Genomic DNA, 17,574 nt, shown 5'->3' with positions numbered 1-17,574 from the left:
GCCCTAGCTGACCACCCACATTGCTTTTCTTTTCCCATTCTCCACATTTACCGAAAGCAGCCTCAGGAGACTGCTAATTTCAGGGGAGGGAGGAGGGGAGGGATTCTAGTTAAAATCCTGCCCAAAAGCTGAATGCATATATGTGTACATATGTGTGTGCGCGCACAGACACACATGCACAAGCTGCCCCCCCTTCAGTGTATTTGGAGCTGAGCCTGCCTAAGATTAAGACACAAGGCCTCTCAATCTGTTATTACACCCAAACTGGCAAGAGCCCTATGTGGAGGCAGCTATATATCAACCCAGTGCTCTTTGGCCATTCTGGGCTCCTTTCTCTAGTGTCTGTTTTAAAAGCAAAAGGAAGCCATGGCTGATATGTCCCATCTTCAACTAGCATGTGAGCCTTTTAGCAGTCAGCTGAATGCCCTACCTGTCATCTCTCTCTTTCTTCTCCCACACAGAATTCCACAACTGCTCTTTGTGGTGAATTTGGGAGGTGGGCTTATTAGAGTGAAAGAACCATTACACATGGTTGCCTACATAAAATCTTAGGTGTGACTGTCTCGCACTCTTGAATGAAAGGCAAAGTTTATATGATTAATGTCCATGGCAGCCTGATCAAGGGGTACATAATGTTGATTAATTTACAGGCTCAGAGAATCGCTTAATGTAATTATTTCTTCATCCATTTTCTCTTTGGTTAATACGATGTTCATGCTTAATGTTGTTAGGGCAAGTACGTGGAGTGGGTAAAGAGCTAGGCGTTGGGTACCATCGACCTAAGGAGACTGAGACAGGGTGGTGGGGAGAAAACTTATTTCGCAGGCACCTTGAGATTATACATCCACAAGCCTGACCAGAACAAAACAAAATCTAATTCTCAGAAATTACTCCCAATTTGACTGCTTGACTGTTAGGATCCCTAACAAAGTTATCAGAATTCATTAATTTATCTTTCTTTCAACTTGTAAATGGATTTAGAATGCCCTACGCTAATAACCTGACCATATTCCAGTCCTGTTGATTACATTCTGCCTCCTTAATTTTCCCCTTCTACAATTTTAATGAGTTGTTCCTGTGTGTTGCTAAACAGATGCTATGTTATGGCCCAGAACGTTCAAGTGAAGGGATTTGTAAATTGCACCCGTCTTCTTTCTTACAGTTCGACTAATTCAAGACCATGTGCTGTAAAGCAGAGATGGTGGGTTGTGTGCAACACAATGCTAAGGTGACTGTTCCATCAGTGGAAGGATTTCTCCTTGTGCAATGTAACATTCTCCTCTCTGACCAATAAGGGCTCACACTCAGTCAGCATTGGGTTGGATCCTTAGTCTGGCAGATGCAGTGGCTCATAACAGCACCCCCAGTACATTGGTCAGATTTTCAGGATGCCCTGTTAAAGGGGTCCAGGGGGACGTATTCTGTCCGAACTCCAAAACAGGGGCTAATGGGCCATATAACTTCTTCTTTGGTGATCACTCGTAGCCGAGTAAGATTGTCTTCCATAAATACGGTTTTAACAGTGAGTCCGTAAGTGACTGTGGAGGCCAATTCTGGATCCACACATCCTTCCACAGTGGGGACATTGGTTTCCAGGCAGGAGTTGATCACGGTGTGGATTTGCCAGCATGCCTTCCTCTTTGCACGTTTCTCCCTTGCGTCCTGAGATCGAGTTTCTGCAAAGCCCATGACACCTTTGCTATGGGCTGTTCTCCAACTGGAGCGCTCGCAGGCCAGGGTTTCCCAGTTGTCAGTGTTTATACTACATTTTTAAAGATTTGCCTTGAGACAGTCTTTAAACCTCTTTTGTTGACCAATAGCATTACGTTTTCCATTTTTAAGTTCGGAATAGAGTAGTTGCTTTGGGAGATGATCATCAGGCATCCGCACAACATGACCAGTCCACCCTGGAAAGATTTCCTGGAATTGATTCACATCATAGGGTGATCCTAAAACCCAGGATCAACCCTGAAGGAATGATCACCCAGCAGATGAGCCATCTGTTCGGTGCTGTGTCCAAGGTTCCTGGTCCAGTGCTGAGAGCACTGTTTTGCCCATACAGTCTCTGGTCCGTACTGAGGGTGGCTTAATGTGTGGTGTGGTCAAATGCATTGTCAAAGGTTCTCCAATGATATTATATTCAAAAATTTGACTGGAGATAGCTGGCCTTAGTTCTGCTCTGCATTAACCTCAACTTTCCTATTTGTTTTAATTTGCTTTAATTTGAATTGAAATCTGTGAAAATGGTGTGGAGGACAGGGAATTAATTTGCATTGAGTGCTAGCTTGCTGGAGATTGGCAGAGTGTAAGTTGTTTGAGCTAGATCGCCTTCAAAGGTGTGGCACTCTATGATTATTGGGGTTTCTTTTGAGTTTGCTGGAATTGTGGCTTAGATCTAGAAGCCAAGTGCAGCAACCTCTGGCCAGAGTTAAGTAGCTGGCTGAAATGACCAAGCCTTGTGCGACAGCCTTTTCTGCAGGACTCCCATGTGTGACTTGATCGGCACTGCTAGAACTGGAGCTCAGCCATCTCATTCACATAACGCCTTGGAAGAGCTGCTAAGCAGCTGCCGTTGTGCCTCAGCTCCTGCCTTTCAGATCTGGACACAGAACAGATGAAATAAACCACAGAGACTGTTATTGCGAATCCCAGAGTCTCAGATCTCCTGCTTCCTTTTCTCCTCTAGCTCCAGATGCTGGGCAGTCCCAGGCACTCAGTATTACAAACGGTGGCTAATTTGGATTAGGATGCTAATTAGAAATGAATGGACCGAGTAGAGAGCACTTAGTCAGGGTTAATTAGCAGTTAAGTGGGCAGCCAAGCTCCCTTTGGCTGTGTTCACTTGCAGGAGCTCTCTAGCCGAGTTTCCATGGGGCCCTCTGTGCTTCAGCAGTTCGCAGAGCTTCACCAGGGGCAACCTTTCAGCCCAGAGCTTCTACAAACCATTCCTTCAGGTACAGAGCATCTCTGGGTGGGCACAAGCTAGACTCTGCATACAAAATCTATAGACTTTAAAAATATATACTAGGCACACATCCTACTCTGGAGACCTTAATGTGGATTCTGGCCTGTACCCTTCAACACTATGTAGCTGAAGTACCCAAAAGAGAGAGAAAGGAGAAAGTTGGGAACATATATGTTTTCCATAAAGACCTTCACACATGCACATGTTTAACCTGGCGTTATGGAGTCCAAAGAAAACTGGGAGAGCCAGGATTTGAATTGTATGTGTGCCTGAAGCACTGAAAAGCCAGACCAAGAATGGTCACCTCCAGTATTTTTAGCCATGTATGCTGGGATAGCTCAGTCAGTAGAGAATGACTCTTAATCTCAGGGTTGTGGGTTGGAGCCCCATGTTGGGCCAAAGATTCCCTCATTGCAAAGGGGCTGGACTAGATAAGTATTGTGGTCCTTTCCAACTCTACAATTATTCTATGAAGTCAAAGTGCTGGGGAGCCAAAGATTAGTGAACATATGTGCCCATTTTGGTATCAAGCTCTGACACTTCTATATTTCAATGTGCTGAGTGTATCTGTAGCTTCTGTGTTTGCTTTGCCAATCTGTGTCGGCAAACCAAAGAATGAACCCCCTTTGGGGTCCACTTGGGCTCTAGTTCTCTAATCCTTAAAATGATGAAATTTATTATTATCATTATTATTCCATATACAGATTGCTTCATCACAGAGAGCAAGGGATGTTAGGTGGGGCGGGAGGGGGGTTGTCTCTGTATTTCAGTAGTCATCTGGGGAAATGTCAAAAAGCATTTCTGAAACACAAATGTTACCTGCTTTAATTGGATACATCAATCACACCAATGTGATCACAAAGTGTTCTATCAGCATATCTGTACACAAGCAGGGAGTTTCTTGTTGGTATATAGATTTTACTCTCTCCCACATTTACCAATTGATTTAAAAGGAAAGAAGGGATTGTTCAGTTAATTTGTGTACGTTCTTCCTAGTCACTATCTTGTGGAAGGTCAGGTCAGCTTACGTGGATGGGTGCATATCATCTCCAGGATCAGTTGGGGAGGCTGGACTGATTAACCCACACAGGAGAAAGAACATTTGTGAAACCTTGTTTGATATTTATCTCAGCAGCTGGGAAACAATCGGTTGAAAGAGGAAAACATCTATGTGACTGTAAGGGAAAGATCTGGATTATTATGGACCCGGAGAGACGATTTGAATTTTAGAAAAAAGACGGCAGTAGACGGTTGTGAGGAATCCCCAATTTCTTGAAGCATGGGAACCCCCAAAAATTTTTAGATGATTTGGTATAACATTCGGTTTGATTGATATATATGTGTATAATTTGAAATAATGTGATATAATTGGTTTTAATTGGAAAAATTAATAAAAATATATTTTTTTAAAAAAGGGATCAGAAGTCCAAATACCATTTGCTCTGGAACATGAGCATGAGAAGGCTATTGCGCTCATGCCCTAACTGCAGACTTCACAAGAGGCAACAGGTTGGCCACACTGAGAAAGAGAATGCTACACTGTGTGGGCCTTTAGTCTGAGTCACCAGGGCATTTCTTACGTCCTTGTGATGAAGATGCTGTTTGTGGTTTATTATTACGTCACTGCAGAACCATAATTACTATAAGGCAGGGGCTCTGTATGTTTGTTTGTTTGCTCGTTTTTTCATATCTTAGCATATGGCATTCTGGTTAACCTCCCTTCCTTCAGAAGGTCTACTGAAGGGTCTTTTCGGTAGTGGCACCCCTCCCTGTGGAACATCCTCCCTTCAGATGTCAAGGCGATAAACAACTATCTGATTTTTAGAAGACATCTGTATCAGGAAGTTTTTAATGTTTGATGTTTTAGCATGTTCTGATATATGCTGTGAGCTGCCCAGAGTGGCTGGAGAGACCCAGCCAGATGGGTGGGGTATATAATAATAAAGTTGTTGTTGTTGTTACTACTACTACTACAGGGAACACCTGTCACTTTGAGGATGAGAAGATCTGTGGATATACACAAGACACAACTGACAACTTTGACTGGATTCGTCAGAGTGGTCTGACCCACGACCCCAAGCGCTCTGCCAACACAGGCCCAACCATGGATTTCAGTGGGACGCCAGAAGGTAATGGAACTTCCAGCTTCCTTTTCAAAGTTGTGCCCCATTCACTCCCCCAATCCTGGCTCCTTCTCAATGAGAGGTCTAGTGGGGAGAGAGTGTGGAAACCTTAAAGTCCCTTGTATATTTACCATTCCATGAAAAGAGGAAAGAGGGAGGGGGCTCTAGCCATCAGCAGTCCATATTTTCTTCCAATCCCTTTTTATTTACTTCCTCAGAAATAATCCCGTCCAGGTTTTCATCTCTCACATATCTAAGTACTGTACTTCTTCCTCATTTTCATGCTGGGAGCTAGAAACATTGCAGCATCTGTTAGGTCCTAACACCCTATAATGCAGTCCTTTGTTCACCCCTCCCTCTATTCCATCCCTTTTCTCCCCACCCCGCCTGGCACCCTCAGATTCTCACATAGCAGAGGTCTCTACATGACAAGAACTGTTCTGGGAATTTTGTAGAATATAGAAAGGATTGTTGCCTCTAGCTTTTGCCAAGTCCTCTACAAGACAGATTTAGCTCTCAGTATCATATTCCGCCTTGGAACCTGAGGACAAAATAGATTGGTTTTCTACACACACACACACACACACACACACACACACACACACACACACACACCTGCTCTGCATTGGGCATGGGGAGCAGGCAGTTAATTTACATCTTTCTTATTCACATTAAATACCCAATTAAAACTCCCACAGCTTTGTTTAGGGGAATCAGGAGAGCATTAGTCCTTGTTACTGGCTAATTGCCTGCTGCCAAATGTCCTTGTTCCATTGATAGTTGCTTTGAAGTCGCAGAGGAGAAAAGCAAGTGGAGAGGGAGACATGTTTAAGCACTCAGAAGTGTTTAGGCTGGCTTCTGCAGCAGGAGTCCACGAAAATCTCCAACTCCCAGGGCCAGGTACTTCTGGGATACTATCCATGTCACCTTTGAGAAGAGATTACAATGTTAAAAACAGTGTCGCTCAATTATCATTTGGAGGAGAGGGGATGAGTCAAGCCACCTTTTTAACCGGCCACCTCAGAGGCCATTTCCCATCCTGTGCACATTCTGTTTGGGGCTGCTGTAAGCATCGAAGCTATGGCTACCTGTGTACAATAAGACAGAGAAAAGCAAAGGTGGGAACAAGGGCACCAAGAAGGCCACCACAAGCAGGCAAGAAAGCAGGAGGGACTGTGGTCATGGGAAGATGCTTAACTGGACAATTAGAGGAGCTGCTGGCCTCCTGTTGCCTCTTACACTCACCCAGTCTTTGGGGCCTTGCTGTTGCCCAGAGTGAATAGAGCAGTGTTTTCCAACCTTGTGCCTCCAAATGTTTTGGGACTACAACTCCCATCATCCCTAGCTAGCAAGACCAGTGGTCAGGAATGATGGGAATTGTAGTTCGAAAACAGCTGGAGGCACAAGGTTGGGAAACACTGGAATAGAGAGTGCTATCTAGGCTGCATCCAACAGTGAAGTGTATTTTGCCATTGCACATTGGTGGAGAAGTATTGGTATGTGGCTGGCTCTCACTCAGCTCCCCAAAGGTTTTCCTTTCTAAATCCTTCTGAGCATACATTTCCTCACCCTGTTGTCCTGGAGGGAGGTGTGATGATGCATTGCGTTTCCCACCGCCACCACCTTTGTTTCCTTGCTCTTCAGGCTACTACATGTTCATCGAGGCGTCTGCACCCCGGGTGAAGAACGACAAGGCTAGGCTGATCAGCCCCATGTACAACATGACTGCCAGATTCTGTGTCTCCTTCTATTATCACATGTATGGGAAACACATTGGTGAGTGATCTTCTTGGCTAGGATGGGGGAAAGGATGCTTTGAGAAGAAGGGCTTATTGAATATTATGGAGAAACAATCATCCTCTAAGGTATGCCAGACCTGATTTCTGCTGGTGCTTAATGGCTCTTGCTTCCCCAGCACTGAAGTTCGTTTTTGGCAAATAACACTTTTCATTTTGCTGAAACATCCAACATCCAAGCAGAGTTGGATGTGACACCACAATACAGAACATGGGCAGCCAACTGTGCAGATCACTCCTAGTTTCCAAGCATTTAGAACAGGTTTGGGGGATATTTGGCCCCCAGGTGTTGCTGGGCTACAACTCTCATCATCTCTGAACATTGGCCAAGCCTCCTGAGACTGATGCAAGCTGTAGTTCAGAAAATCTGAAGGGACAGAGGTTCCCCACACCTGTTTTGCAAGAACATCATTCACATTTCCAGGCATATATCTGCATCACGAGTGCTAGAAAACTGATTTTGATTTGAGTCTTTTAAAGGGAGAGGTCATGTTTGCCAAGATTGTGACAGCTGTTGTTTTCTGTGCTGGAGCCGTCATTTTGATTAAATTAATTCCTGTTACCCTCTAATTAATCTTGCACACATTTTTTTTGTATTTCCTTAAGATATTACAGAGAATCCTTTTTCATTGCTACCTCTTTTACTGAAACTTTAGAACAGGCATCCCCAAACTGCGGCCCTCCAGATGTTTTGGCCTACAACTCCCATGATCCCTAGCTAACAGGACCAGTGATCGGGGAAGATGGGAATTGTAGTCCAAAACATCTGGAGGGCCGAAGTTTGAGGATGCCTGCTTTAGAATATGATGTAGGTAGAAACTGATTTATGCAAATAATTGCGGGGCGTGGTTTGGAAAGAGCTTAGATGGAATGTTCAAGCAGGGGCAATTGTTGCATCAGTAGGGACTCCCTGGTTGCTGTTTTAATTTAAGGAGGGTAAGTAAGAGACCCAGGAAGATGGCAAAAATAATGTGAAAGAAGCAATTGGTTTTATGGGGCAAAGTCATTTTGAAGGGCAGCTTCCCGCCCACTGTTTCTCTGTCTCTGGTTTCACCTCCTGTCTCCAGCCACCAAGATGAAGCTGTAGCACTTGGCGTGTGCCACAGGAGTGCCTAATGAGTTTCCACATTCAGTCAAGGAGCAATTGCTAATTTGTCACCTCTTGATTATAATTTCATTAATTTGAATAATAAATGCAGTCTTTCTGAAAGCCCACTAAGTTATTAATCACCCGCTGGACTGGAGCCTGACTGAGAAATCAGACCCAGTCAGGAGTATGTCTGCCTGTTGGTAAACGGAGCTGCTAAAGTGAGTTAATTAACGTTTTCCTCTGTCTGAGCACATGAAATTTCATTAAGCTAGAAGCTGGTTCTCCTCTCACAGGAAAGAGATGAGAATTGTCCTCAGATGCAGGGTCCAGTAAACTCTCTAAATCAGATGTGGGGGGATCTTTGGACTTCCAGGTGTGACTGAACTACAACTCCCATCTGCCCTAGCAGGTGTGGGCAATGACCAGGGATGATGGGAGCTGTAGTCCGGCAACATCTGAAGGACCAGAAGTTTCTCCACACCTCCTCTAGATAAATAATTATTTCAGTGTAATCTGCTTTCCAGCAAGCTGTGCATGCCTCTAGTTGATGGAGCCATGGCTCAACAGCAGAACACTTGCTTTAAATGCAAAAAGTCCCAGGTTTAATCCCCAACATCTCCTGTTACAGCTGGGGGAGAATGCATCTGAAATCCCAGACAACTGCTGCCAGTCAGTGCACACCACAGGTGGCTAATGTGTGTCCCTCCAGGTGCTCCTGGACTGTAACTCCCAACATCCCTAACCTTCGGCCATACTGGAAGGAACTTAGGGGAGATGGATTCCAACAACCTCTGGAGGTCCACAGGTTAACTACCCCTGGTGCAGACTGTTCAGAACCAGATGTACCAGTGATCTGACTGGATAAGGCAGGTTCTCATGTCAATATGATAATTGTTCTCATTACTTAAGTTACATAGTTGATGTTTTGGTGACTAACCTGAACATCCATGTCTGCCTAGTTGATAGGTGGCTCATTCTGTCCAGCATCAGAGATAGATGTTTGTGTTGCTCTTCCTTTACATTATATCATGGTTGTCTTCTTGGTTCGTTTGATAAAGGTTTGAGCCAGGGCTGGGTATGGTGTATGGCTACCATCCTGTTTGCACCTGGCTAATTTTGGCTTTCCTTTGGCTAATCCTTAAATTACCCATTGAGCAAACAAGTTCCTCCAGCCATTGCAGAAGGGATTTTTATGTATAGTATTTCTTGTACAGTACTGGAAAAGATTGGCTAATATGCAATGCGGCAGAAAAAGAGAGCTGTTTCTACATTTCTTAGCAGAGTTGTGGCACCACATAAGAGAATATCATAAGAAACCATTAAGGAAGTATGCTATTTGCCATCACTGCTGCCCTCAATGGTTCAGAGATTTCTCAGAGGTGTTGAATGTTGAAATTATTATGGCATGGACACTGCTGGGCTGGCAGTCTATTTAGCTTTGACTTCAACTACTAAGAAACCTGCAAAATCCACCTTTTCTTCTCTTCCACGTTCACCATCGTCATGCCCCCTTTTACAATGTCTTGATTCTCCATTGTGATTTTAGGTAGATTTCTCTATTTTCCGCTTCCATGTAGCAATACCAAGAGTCTGTTTTCGTGCAAGGTGACTGCATTCTTTTGGCTTTACTTTAATGTTGTTTTGAGTTTCCCAGAGGGCACTAAGGGAAGCATGAATATATTTTGAATTATTTAGAAACCAGACAGTCAGAGATGAAGAAAATGAGAGATTTTTATCAGCCCGTTAAAAATTAAGCTTGTAATACAACTGGCAGTATTGGATCAATTGGGTCAATCCTAATATCTAAATTCATTTCCTTCGATCATTCGTTCCTTTCTTCTCTCTCTCCCTAGCAGTTCGAAAGCACGTCAAAATGCAAGTAGATAAATAGGAACCGCTACAGCGGGAAGGTAAACGGCGTTTCCGTGTGCTGCTCTGGTTCACCAGAAGCGGCTTTGTCATGCTGGCCACATGACCTGGAAGCTATACGCCGGCTCCCTCGGCCAATAATGCGAGATGAGCGCGCAACCCCAGAGTCGGTCACGACTGGACCTAATGGTCAGGGGTCCCTTTACCTTTACCTAATGTTGTTTTGAGTTTCCCAGAGGGCACTAAGGGAAGCATGAATATATTTTGAATTATTTAGAAACCAGACAGTCAGAGATGAAGAAAATGAGAGATTTTTATCAGCCCGTTAAAAATTAAGCTTGTAATACAACTGGCAGTATTGGGTCAATTGGGTCAATCCTAATATCTAAATTCATTTCCTTCGATCCTTCGTTCCTTTCTTCTCTCTCTCTCTCTCTCTCTCTCTCTCTCTCTCTCTCTCTCTCTCTCTCTCTCTGTTTTGTGTTGTGCTATGGCATTTATCATTTCTGTTTCTAATCATCCTTGCTTCCATTTATTTTGTGAGTGTATCTGAACCAAAGCCAACATGTTCCTAATAAGCCAGGATGCCCCATGAACTGAGCAAGGTGGAACAAACATGTGATAGCTTGCCTTGATCACTTCTCAGCTTGTCTCTTGTTCGATAATTGCCTGAGGTGATAAGAGAGAGATTTGTGATAGCAGTTTCACTTGCTCAAGTAATGGCTTCCATTACCATGGGATAAACATGATTCATGCTAACTCTTCTTATAGTATAGTAAGAGATAATAATTTTTATATTATCTCACGCCAGTAAATATGGTTCTGTGTTGTAAGTAGGAGGGGTGGTCATTATTAAGCTCCGTCCTTATTCTTTCTTTAACCTCAGGCATCTGACTGACACATGTTCAAAGGTGTGTGAATCTCTAGCATTCATTTAGTGTGTTGTTGCTGATTACCACTGCCCAGGTGGCGCTGTGGGTTAAACCACAGAGTCTAGGGCTTGCTGATCAGAAGGTCGGCGGTTCGAATCCCTGCAACGGGGTGGGCTCCCGTTGCTCGGTCCCAGCTCCTGCCCACCTAGCAGTTCGAAAGCACATCAAAGTGCAAGTAGATAAATAGGGACCGCTCCGGCGGGAAGGTAGACGCCGTTTCCGTGTGCTGCTCTGGTTCGCCAGAAGCAGCTTTGTCATGCTGGCCACATGACCCGGAAGCTGTCTGCGGACAAACGCTGGCTCCCTCGGCCTATAGAGCGAGATGAGCACCACAACCCCAGAGTCGGACACGACTGGACCTGATGGTCAGGGGCCCCTTTACCTTTACCTTTACCACTGCCTAGAGATTCTCACTGTTCATCATCAGTGATTCTCCCATCAAGAAATCACACAGAAGCTCCACTTGCTAAGGGAGCTTTTAAGGGGTACTTGAAACTGGAAGGGTCAAAAGGACTTTCCAGTGGATGAATTCTGCAAACTTCATTGGAAGGAGGACAAGGCAATGTACCAGTACAGCCCTGGGTATCCAGCACTGGCACGGATAGCTTTTGTTCCCTAGCTTCAAACTACCTGTTCATTTCCTTGTTAACACTCCCAGAGGAAATGGATGTGGGCAGCCTCATATAGTAATGGCAAGAATAATTTGAGAAGGAGACTTCATTGGATTTAACTAGTATAGTAACACATACTGTGTGAATCAGTCAGCACATTTAGCTTAAAACACATGCGGTGTTAACAAGAAGGTGCTGGGTCATCTCATTTCACTTTCCTGTGCAGCAGGAAGTTACCAAGATACATCTCTTACAGGGTCTGTTTCCTTGTAATGTTCTTTATGGTCACTTTGAAAAATCTATTTACAAATACAGAAGCAGAGCATTTTGGAAGCAAGCAGACTACTGCCCATCATGCGTCAGGTTCCCAAAGCAACAGTGTGGACCCACCACAGTCCTCGACTCACAGTCCTCTTTAAAAACTCACAGCTTCCCTCTATCTCTTCCTGCAAATTTGCTTCTTCCTTATGCAGTCTCAGACCCCACTCTGCCAGCAGGTTTTCCATTCAAAAAATATCCTCCTCATTCGTTCCTATTAAAGGAATATCAGATAGTCATCCTGACAACCAGCAGCCTATCAGCTTAAATTAAAAATAGCCAACTGTTCCTTAAGTTGCCAGGATAGCGTTGCGATCGCACAGATTATAAACAGGCAGAGAAGTGTGATGCTTTCAAATGTGCTTCCTACTTCACCAATCCTTCTGTCACTCAAATATTTCTACATAACAAAGGGGCAAAGCTGATGGCCCTGTGTATTTTCGTCCAACTGTATGTTGAAATGTGGGTTTGGATGGATCATATGTAAAGAGAAAGCTGGACCAGAAACCCCTGCTGGATCAAGCCAAATGCCCATCTAATCCAGCATCCTATTCCCACAGTGGTCAACCAAGTGCCTGTGGGAAGTCAGCAAGCAGAACCTGAGCGCAACAACGCTCTCCCCATGTATTTGAGTCCCAGCAACTGGCATTCGGAGGTGTACTTTTTCCATCAGTGGAGGTAGAGCAGAGCCATATTGGCTACTAGCCACTGGTAGCCTTATCCTCTATGAATTGGTCTACTCCTCTTTTAATAAAGTCCTCCAAGTTGGTGGCAATCACAACATCTTGTGGGAACAAATTCCATAGTTTAACTATGTGCTGTGAAGAAGTACTTGCTTTTTCTGTCCTGAACATTCAGCTTCAGAAAACAGCTCAGGTGACCTGACTGGAGCACTGGAAAGACATGTAACATAGCAGGGAATAGTTCATAAAAAAAGGAATAGTCTCCTAGCAATACCAGGCAGTTCATTCATTCTTTGACTCTATTCCAGATACAGATGCATCTCAATCTCCCTCTTACACGTCCATACACACATATGGGGAGGGAGAGAGGCATACAGAGGTGCATTATATACTACCATGAGGATTCTTCAGTGTGCTGCTAAAGCAGAAGTCCTGCACATAACAGAAAGCCTCGCTGCAAAATTTATTTACAGTGATTATTTCAGAGATGGGGCCATTTTTGTCTCATGTTTTGAGCCAAAGCATACAATGGCCTGTTCAGATTCCCCTCTTATTACCTGCAACACATCCCCACTTGTTGCTACCTGTCAGAATGTGCCATGACTGTTGCAGGGAAGAGCTATGAGTAGGAAACTAGTGTCCTGCTTGTTTCTGCTTACAGAAGCAAATAGATTCACATAGATTGTGCACCCTATCATACTGTATTTTATGGGGGTGTATTTTTTTCTTGGGAGGAAAAACATCCCATCCAAATTGACCCAAGGAAAATCACTGACTAAAAGCTCCATGTTATGATCATAGAGAGAAGTCACGCTGCGTAGAGCCTCCTGGGGCTTCCGAGAGGTCCTTTTGCTTCAACCTGCTCAATGGGACTCTAGCGATGGCAGGTAATGTGGACAGGATGAAGTTGCCACCTGAAAGAGTGTTGAATTTTATATTAACATAAGTATCTTCATGGATCTTGCTACTGTGGATCAAGCTGTGGTTTTTAGATGAGCAAGTTCCACATTTCATTAGCCACTTAAATGTTGGGTGGGATGTTATCATCCACACAACCATTGCAGGCTCAACATAAGCAGCGCTATATGGACCCACAACCCAAATGCCTTGTATTCATTTACAGTTGTATGCCATGGCTAGTGTATCAGGCAGGCCATGATGTTCTCTCTCTCTTTCTCTTTCTCTCTCTCTCTCTCTCTCTCTCTCTCTCTCTCTCTCTCTCTCTCTCTCTCACACACACACACACACACACACACCACCAATACAGTGTGGATGAGTCTTATTACACTGTGGAATGAAACTACATACAATTTGACATATATTTATTTTTTAATAACCCGCTTATTACCTTTTCTCCTTTCCCATTCTTTGCTGTACAACTCAAAAAGCTAGTTTACTCTCCACAATTTGACTATAACATATCCATAGCCATCCAGGCAAATCTTCCCTGGGAGAGTTCCCAGACACTGCTCGTTTATAATAGATATGACGAAAGAGAGAAACAGAATACAAATGGAGCGTTTGTAGCCAGAGTATAAAATATTCAGTAACTAACAGACTAGGGTGATGTTGAATATCTCTCAGCTGAGCGGACAGCCGGGTGGAGGGGAGCTCTCCAGAGGCCATTCCCAGTCCTTTTAATTTATTTGGCTGCTGTTCTCTCTCTCTCTCTCTCTCTCTCTCACACACACACACACACACACACTGTCTTTTGGGTGTATCTGCTTGTCTTTTCTGCATCTCTTGCCATCTTTGAATTAAGATTTCCCCCTTTGCTGGTGATCCACAGAGGAATTGAAATAACAAGAAGCTAAAGTGGAGGCTTCTTGGAATCTCAGAGTCTGTAGCGCAGAGTGGCAGCTACTGAGGGCAACTTGTTTACTGAACGAGAACGGAATTTGTAATAAATCCAAAGTTAGTCAACTTCTGAAGGGGACATCAACTACTGCCACTCAACATGTATTTGGTGAGCTCAGTGCATAGCAGTGGGAGTCCAGAAAATGTTTTCAATCACTGGCTTCCCATCCATTTGCAAGCACAATTCAAGGTCTTGGCTTCAACCTTGAAAGCTTTTTGTGGCTTGGAACTTGGACACCCAAGTCAAACATAATCTTGCCCATCTGTTGAGATCATCAGCTGAGGTCCTTCTCCAAGTATGCCCACCATCAGAAGTTGGGAGGGTGGCAACCAGGAAAACAGCCATTTCTGTCATGGTGTCTGAATCTTGGAGTGTACACTGCTAAGGGAGTTTTCTGATTAAGCGGTCTATAAATTTTCTAAATAAATAAAATAGGTGTTCTTCCACAGGCCTGTCACAAAGTTTTCCTGCCTTTAAGCATCCCAGGAGTAAGAATTATCTATTTGCTCAGGTTTTTAATGTTGCATAGGTTTATGTTGTCAGTAGAGGTATTTTCTCTCTTTCCCCTTTTCTGTAGCTTTTGATATGTTTTAATTGATTGCTCTTAGTGTTTTATTTATTTATGCTGTTTTGATTGATGGAAGCTGCCTTGAACTTCTTAGAAAAATTGTATGGTGGGATAGAAATTCACTAGTCTGGACATCCCCAACCTGCGGCCCTCCAGATGTTTCGGCCTACAACTCCTGTGATCCCTAGCTAACAGGACCAGTGGTCAGGGATGATGGGAATTGTACTCCAAAACATCTGGAGGGCCAAAGGTTGGGAATGCCTGCACTAGTCCATTGGACAGGTCAGAAAGAAGATGGATGGAGAATGCAAGGGATTGACCAATGAGCAGCTGGTATAAGGTGGAACAGGGTTGGGTCAGTAGGCAGTACAGGTTTAGGTAAAGCTAGCAATTAGCAAAGCTGTTATGGCACAACAAAACTCTTTACTTCATTGATTAGAGAGAATAATTTCATGAATAATAATAATAATAATAATAATAATAATAATAATAATAAATTATTTATAATTTATTATTTATACCCCGCCCATCTGGCTGGGCTTCCCCAGCCACTCTGGGCGGCTTCCAACAGAAAATAAAACACAGTAATCTATTAAACATTAAAAGCCTCCCTGAACAGGGCTGCCTTCAGATGTCTTCTAAAAGTCTGGTAGTTGTTTTCCTCTTTGACATCTGTTGGGAGGGCGTTCCACAGGGCAGGCGCCACCACCGAGAAGGCCCTCTGCCTAGTTCCCTGCAACTTGGCTTCTCGCAACGAGGGAACCACCAGAAGGCCCTCGGTGCTGGACCTCAGTGTCCGGGCAGAATGATGGAGGTGGAGATGCTCCTTCAGGTATACTGGACCAAGGCCATTTAGGGCTTTAAACACTTTGAATTGTGCTCGGAGGAGTATGTAGTCATACTCCTCACATGGTGATGTAATTTTATTGTCTCAGAAAGTGGACCACATTAGTTATCTTCCAGAAATGGCCACAAATAGGATCTTCATCAGTCTTCCTGAACTTGGGGTCCTTTAGACATTTTGGACCACAACTCCCATCACTCTCAGCCAGCTGGCTGGCACTGATGGGAGTTGTAGAACGAAACATTTGGAGGGCATCAGCTTCGGGAAATCTGGCATACATGACAAAATTTCAGGTGCTATGCTCTGAAGTTCTCCTCTTATCCATTTTTGTTTCTCTCAGAACAGTAACATGCTATGTGAGTTGTTCATGTGTCATGATTCCTATCAGTCTAAAGTCTTTGCATTAGCTGGATTGGAAATGGATGAACACCGAGTAATTTCTTGCATTTAATTTTTTTTTTCTGCTCCAACTACCTCTTAATACATTGATAGGATTTTCCTTTCTTCTTTTTAAAATTAGTAATCATCACATAAGTGATAGTTCCCTACTGGGTATTTCATTGACTTTTGCAGCTGGGATAGTGACTTGCACATTACACTCACACACACACACACACACACACACACACACACACACACACACTGCAATGAAGAATGCTGATTGTAAGTCTATCCTTTTTGTACAAAGCTTTATAAACAAGTAAATCTCAGAGAGTGTTGAATTTAATGCCTCCAGCTTAACTAGCTTGCGAAGCAGACGGCACGGCTCTTAAAAAAGCAGCCAAAAGACTGTGAAGAACAGTAACATTTCCATAGCTTTAAGTGAGCTTTGCATTTATCATAAACGATAATAGTCATGGGCACAGTCATTATATTGAAATGGTAGATGTTTTTGTATTGAGGTAATACTGGGTTGTATTTCTAATAGTGTAAAATAATGATAAAAAAGATGCACACAGCAGATAACATCCAATTGTGTCTGCCCAGCAGCAAAACAACTTGTGCAACAGTCCTTCTCCTTCTCTAGCCCCCACAACCTCCTATACCCCCAAAATCTGCTTTGCAGCATTAAGGAATATCGCCTACCATGCTGCTATAATTCTCTGACACAAGCTTCATTGAGAGGAATAGGGAATGCAACTGATTTGAGAATAGTGAATGGTTCTGGGGGAAGGAACAGTGCCTGTGTCATCTTTCATAGATCCAACCTTTTCATGCAACATTGCCGCTCACCCTAGAATTACTGAGCTAGTTTAGTGGGTAAAGGTAAAGGGACCCCTGACCATTAGGTCCAGTCGTGACCGACTCTGGGGTTGTGCGCTCATCTCGCATTATTGGCCGAGGGAGCCGGCGTATAGCTTCCAGGTCATGTGGCCAGCATGACAAAGCTGCTTCTGGAGAACCGGAGCAGCACATGGAAACGCCGTTTACCTTCCCGTTGTAGCGGTACCTATTTATCTACTTGCATTTTTGACATGCTTTCGAACTGCTAGGTTGGCAGGAGCTGGGACCAAGCAACGGGAGCTCACCCCGTCACAGGGATTCGAACCGCCGACCTTCTGATCAGCAAGCCCTAGGCTCAGTGGCTTAACCACAGCGCCACCTGGGTCCCCAGTTTAGTGGGTATGGATGAGCAAAGACCAAGAAAACAATGAAACAGAAGCTTAAGTTGTTGGACGCAGGAACAAAGAAGCAATATATAATGCATCACCAAGAACAACTCATGATTGATATCTATGCCTTATCACTGATACTTGAAATTTGTGCATCATACATCCATGAGGCGATTCTTTTGCAAATATTCATGCTTCCAAATATGTAGCTTTTCAGAGGCATTTCCACTTTCTTTAGGTTATAAACCTGCAGGCAAGATTTGTTCCTTTTTTATGCAATTATAATACAGTGCCTAGTCCTTGA

At 43.8% G+C, this 17,574-nt stretch overlaps 1 protein-coding gene across 2 annotated transcripts in view; it reads left to right on the top strand.

Moving 5' to 3' along the window:
* MDGA1 (MAM domain containing glycosylphosphatidylinositol anchor 1) overlaps nt 1-17,574 on the top strand; it is a 254,704-nt gene that overhangs the window by 207,059 nt on the left and 30,071 nt on the right. For both annotated transcript variants that reach the window (XM_035108147.2, XM_035108146.2), the window contains exons 13-14: nt 4,942-5,094; nt 6,733-6,864. In XM_035108147.2, coding sequence (XP_034964038.2) covers nt 4,942-5,094; nt 6,733-6,864 — 285 coding nt within the window. The remainder of the gene's footprint in view (nt 1-4,941; nt 5,095-6,732; nt 6,865-17,574) is intronic.

Source organism: Zootoca vivipara, chromosome 3, assembly GCF_963506605.1.
Source record: "Zootoca vivipara chromosome 3, rZooViv1.1, whole genome shotgun sequence".
In the NCBI taxonomy this organism is placed as follows: Eukaryota; Metazoa; Chordata; class Lepidosauria; order Squamata; family Lacertidae; genus Zootoca; species Zootoca vivipara.
The sequence above is the reverse complement of the archived record's forward strand: the minus strand, read 5'-3'. Positions and strand labels throughout refer to the sequence as shown.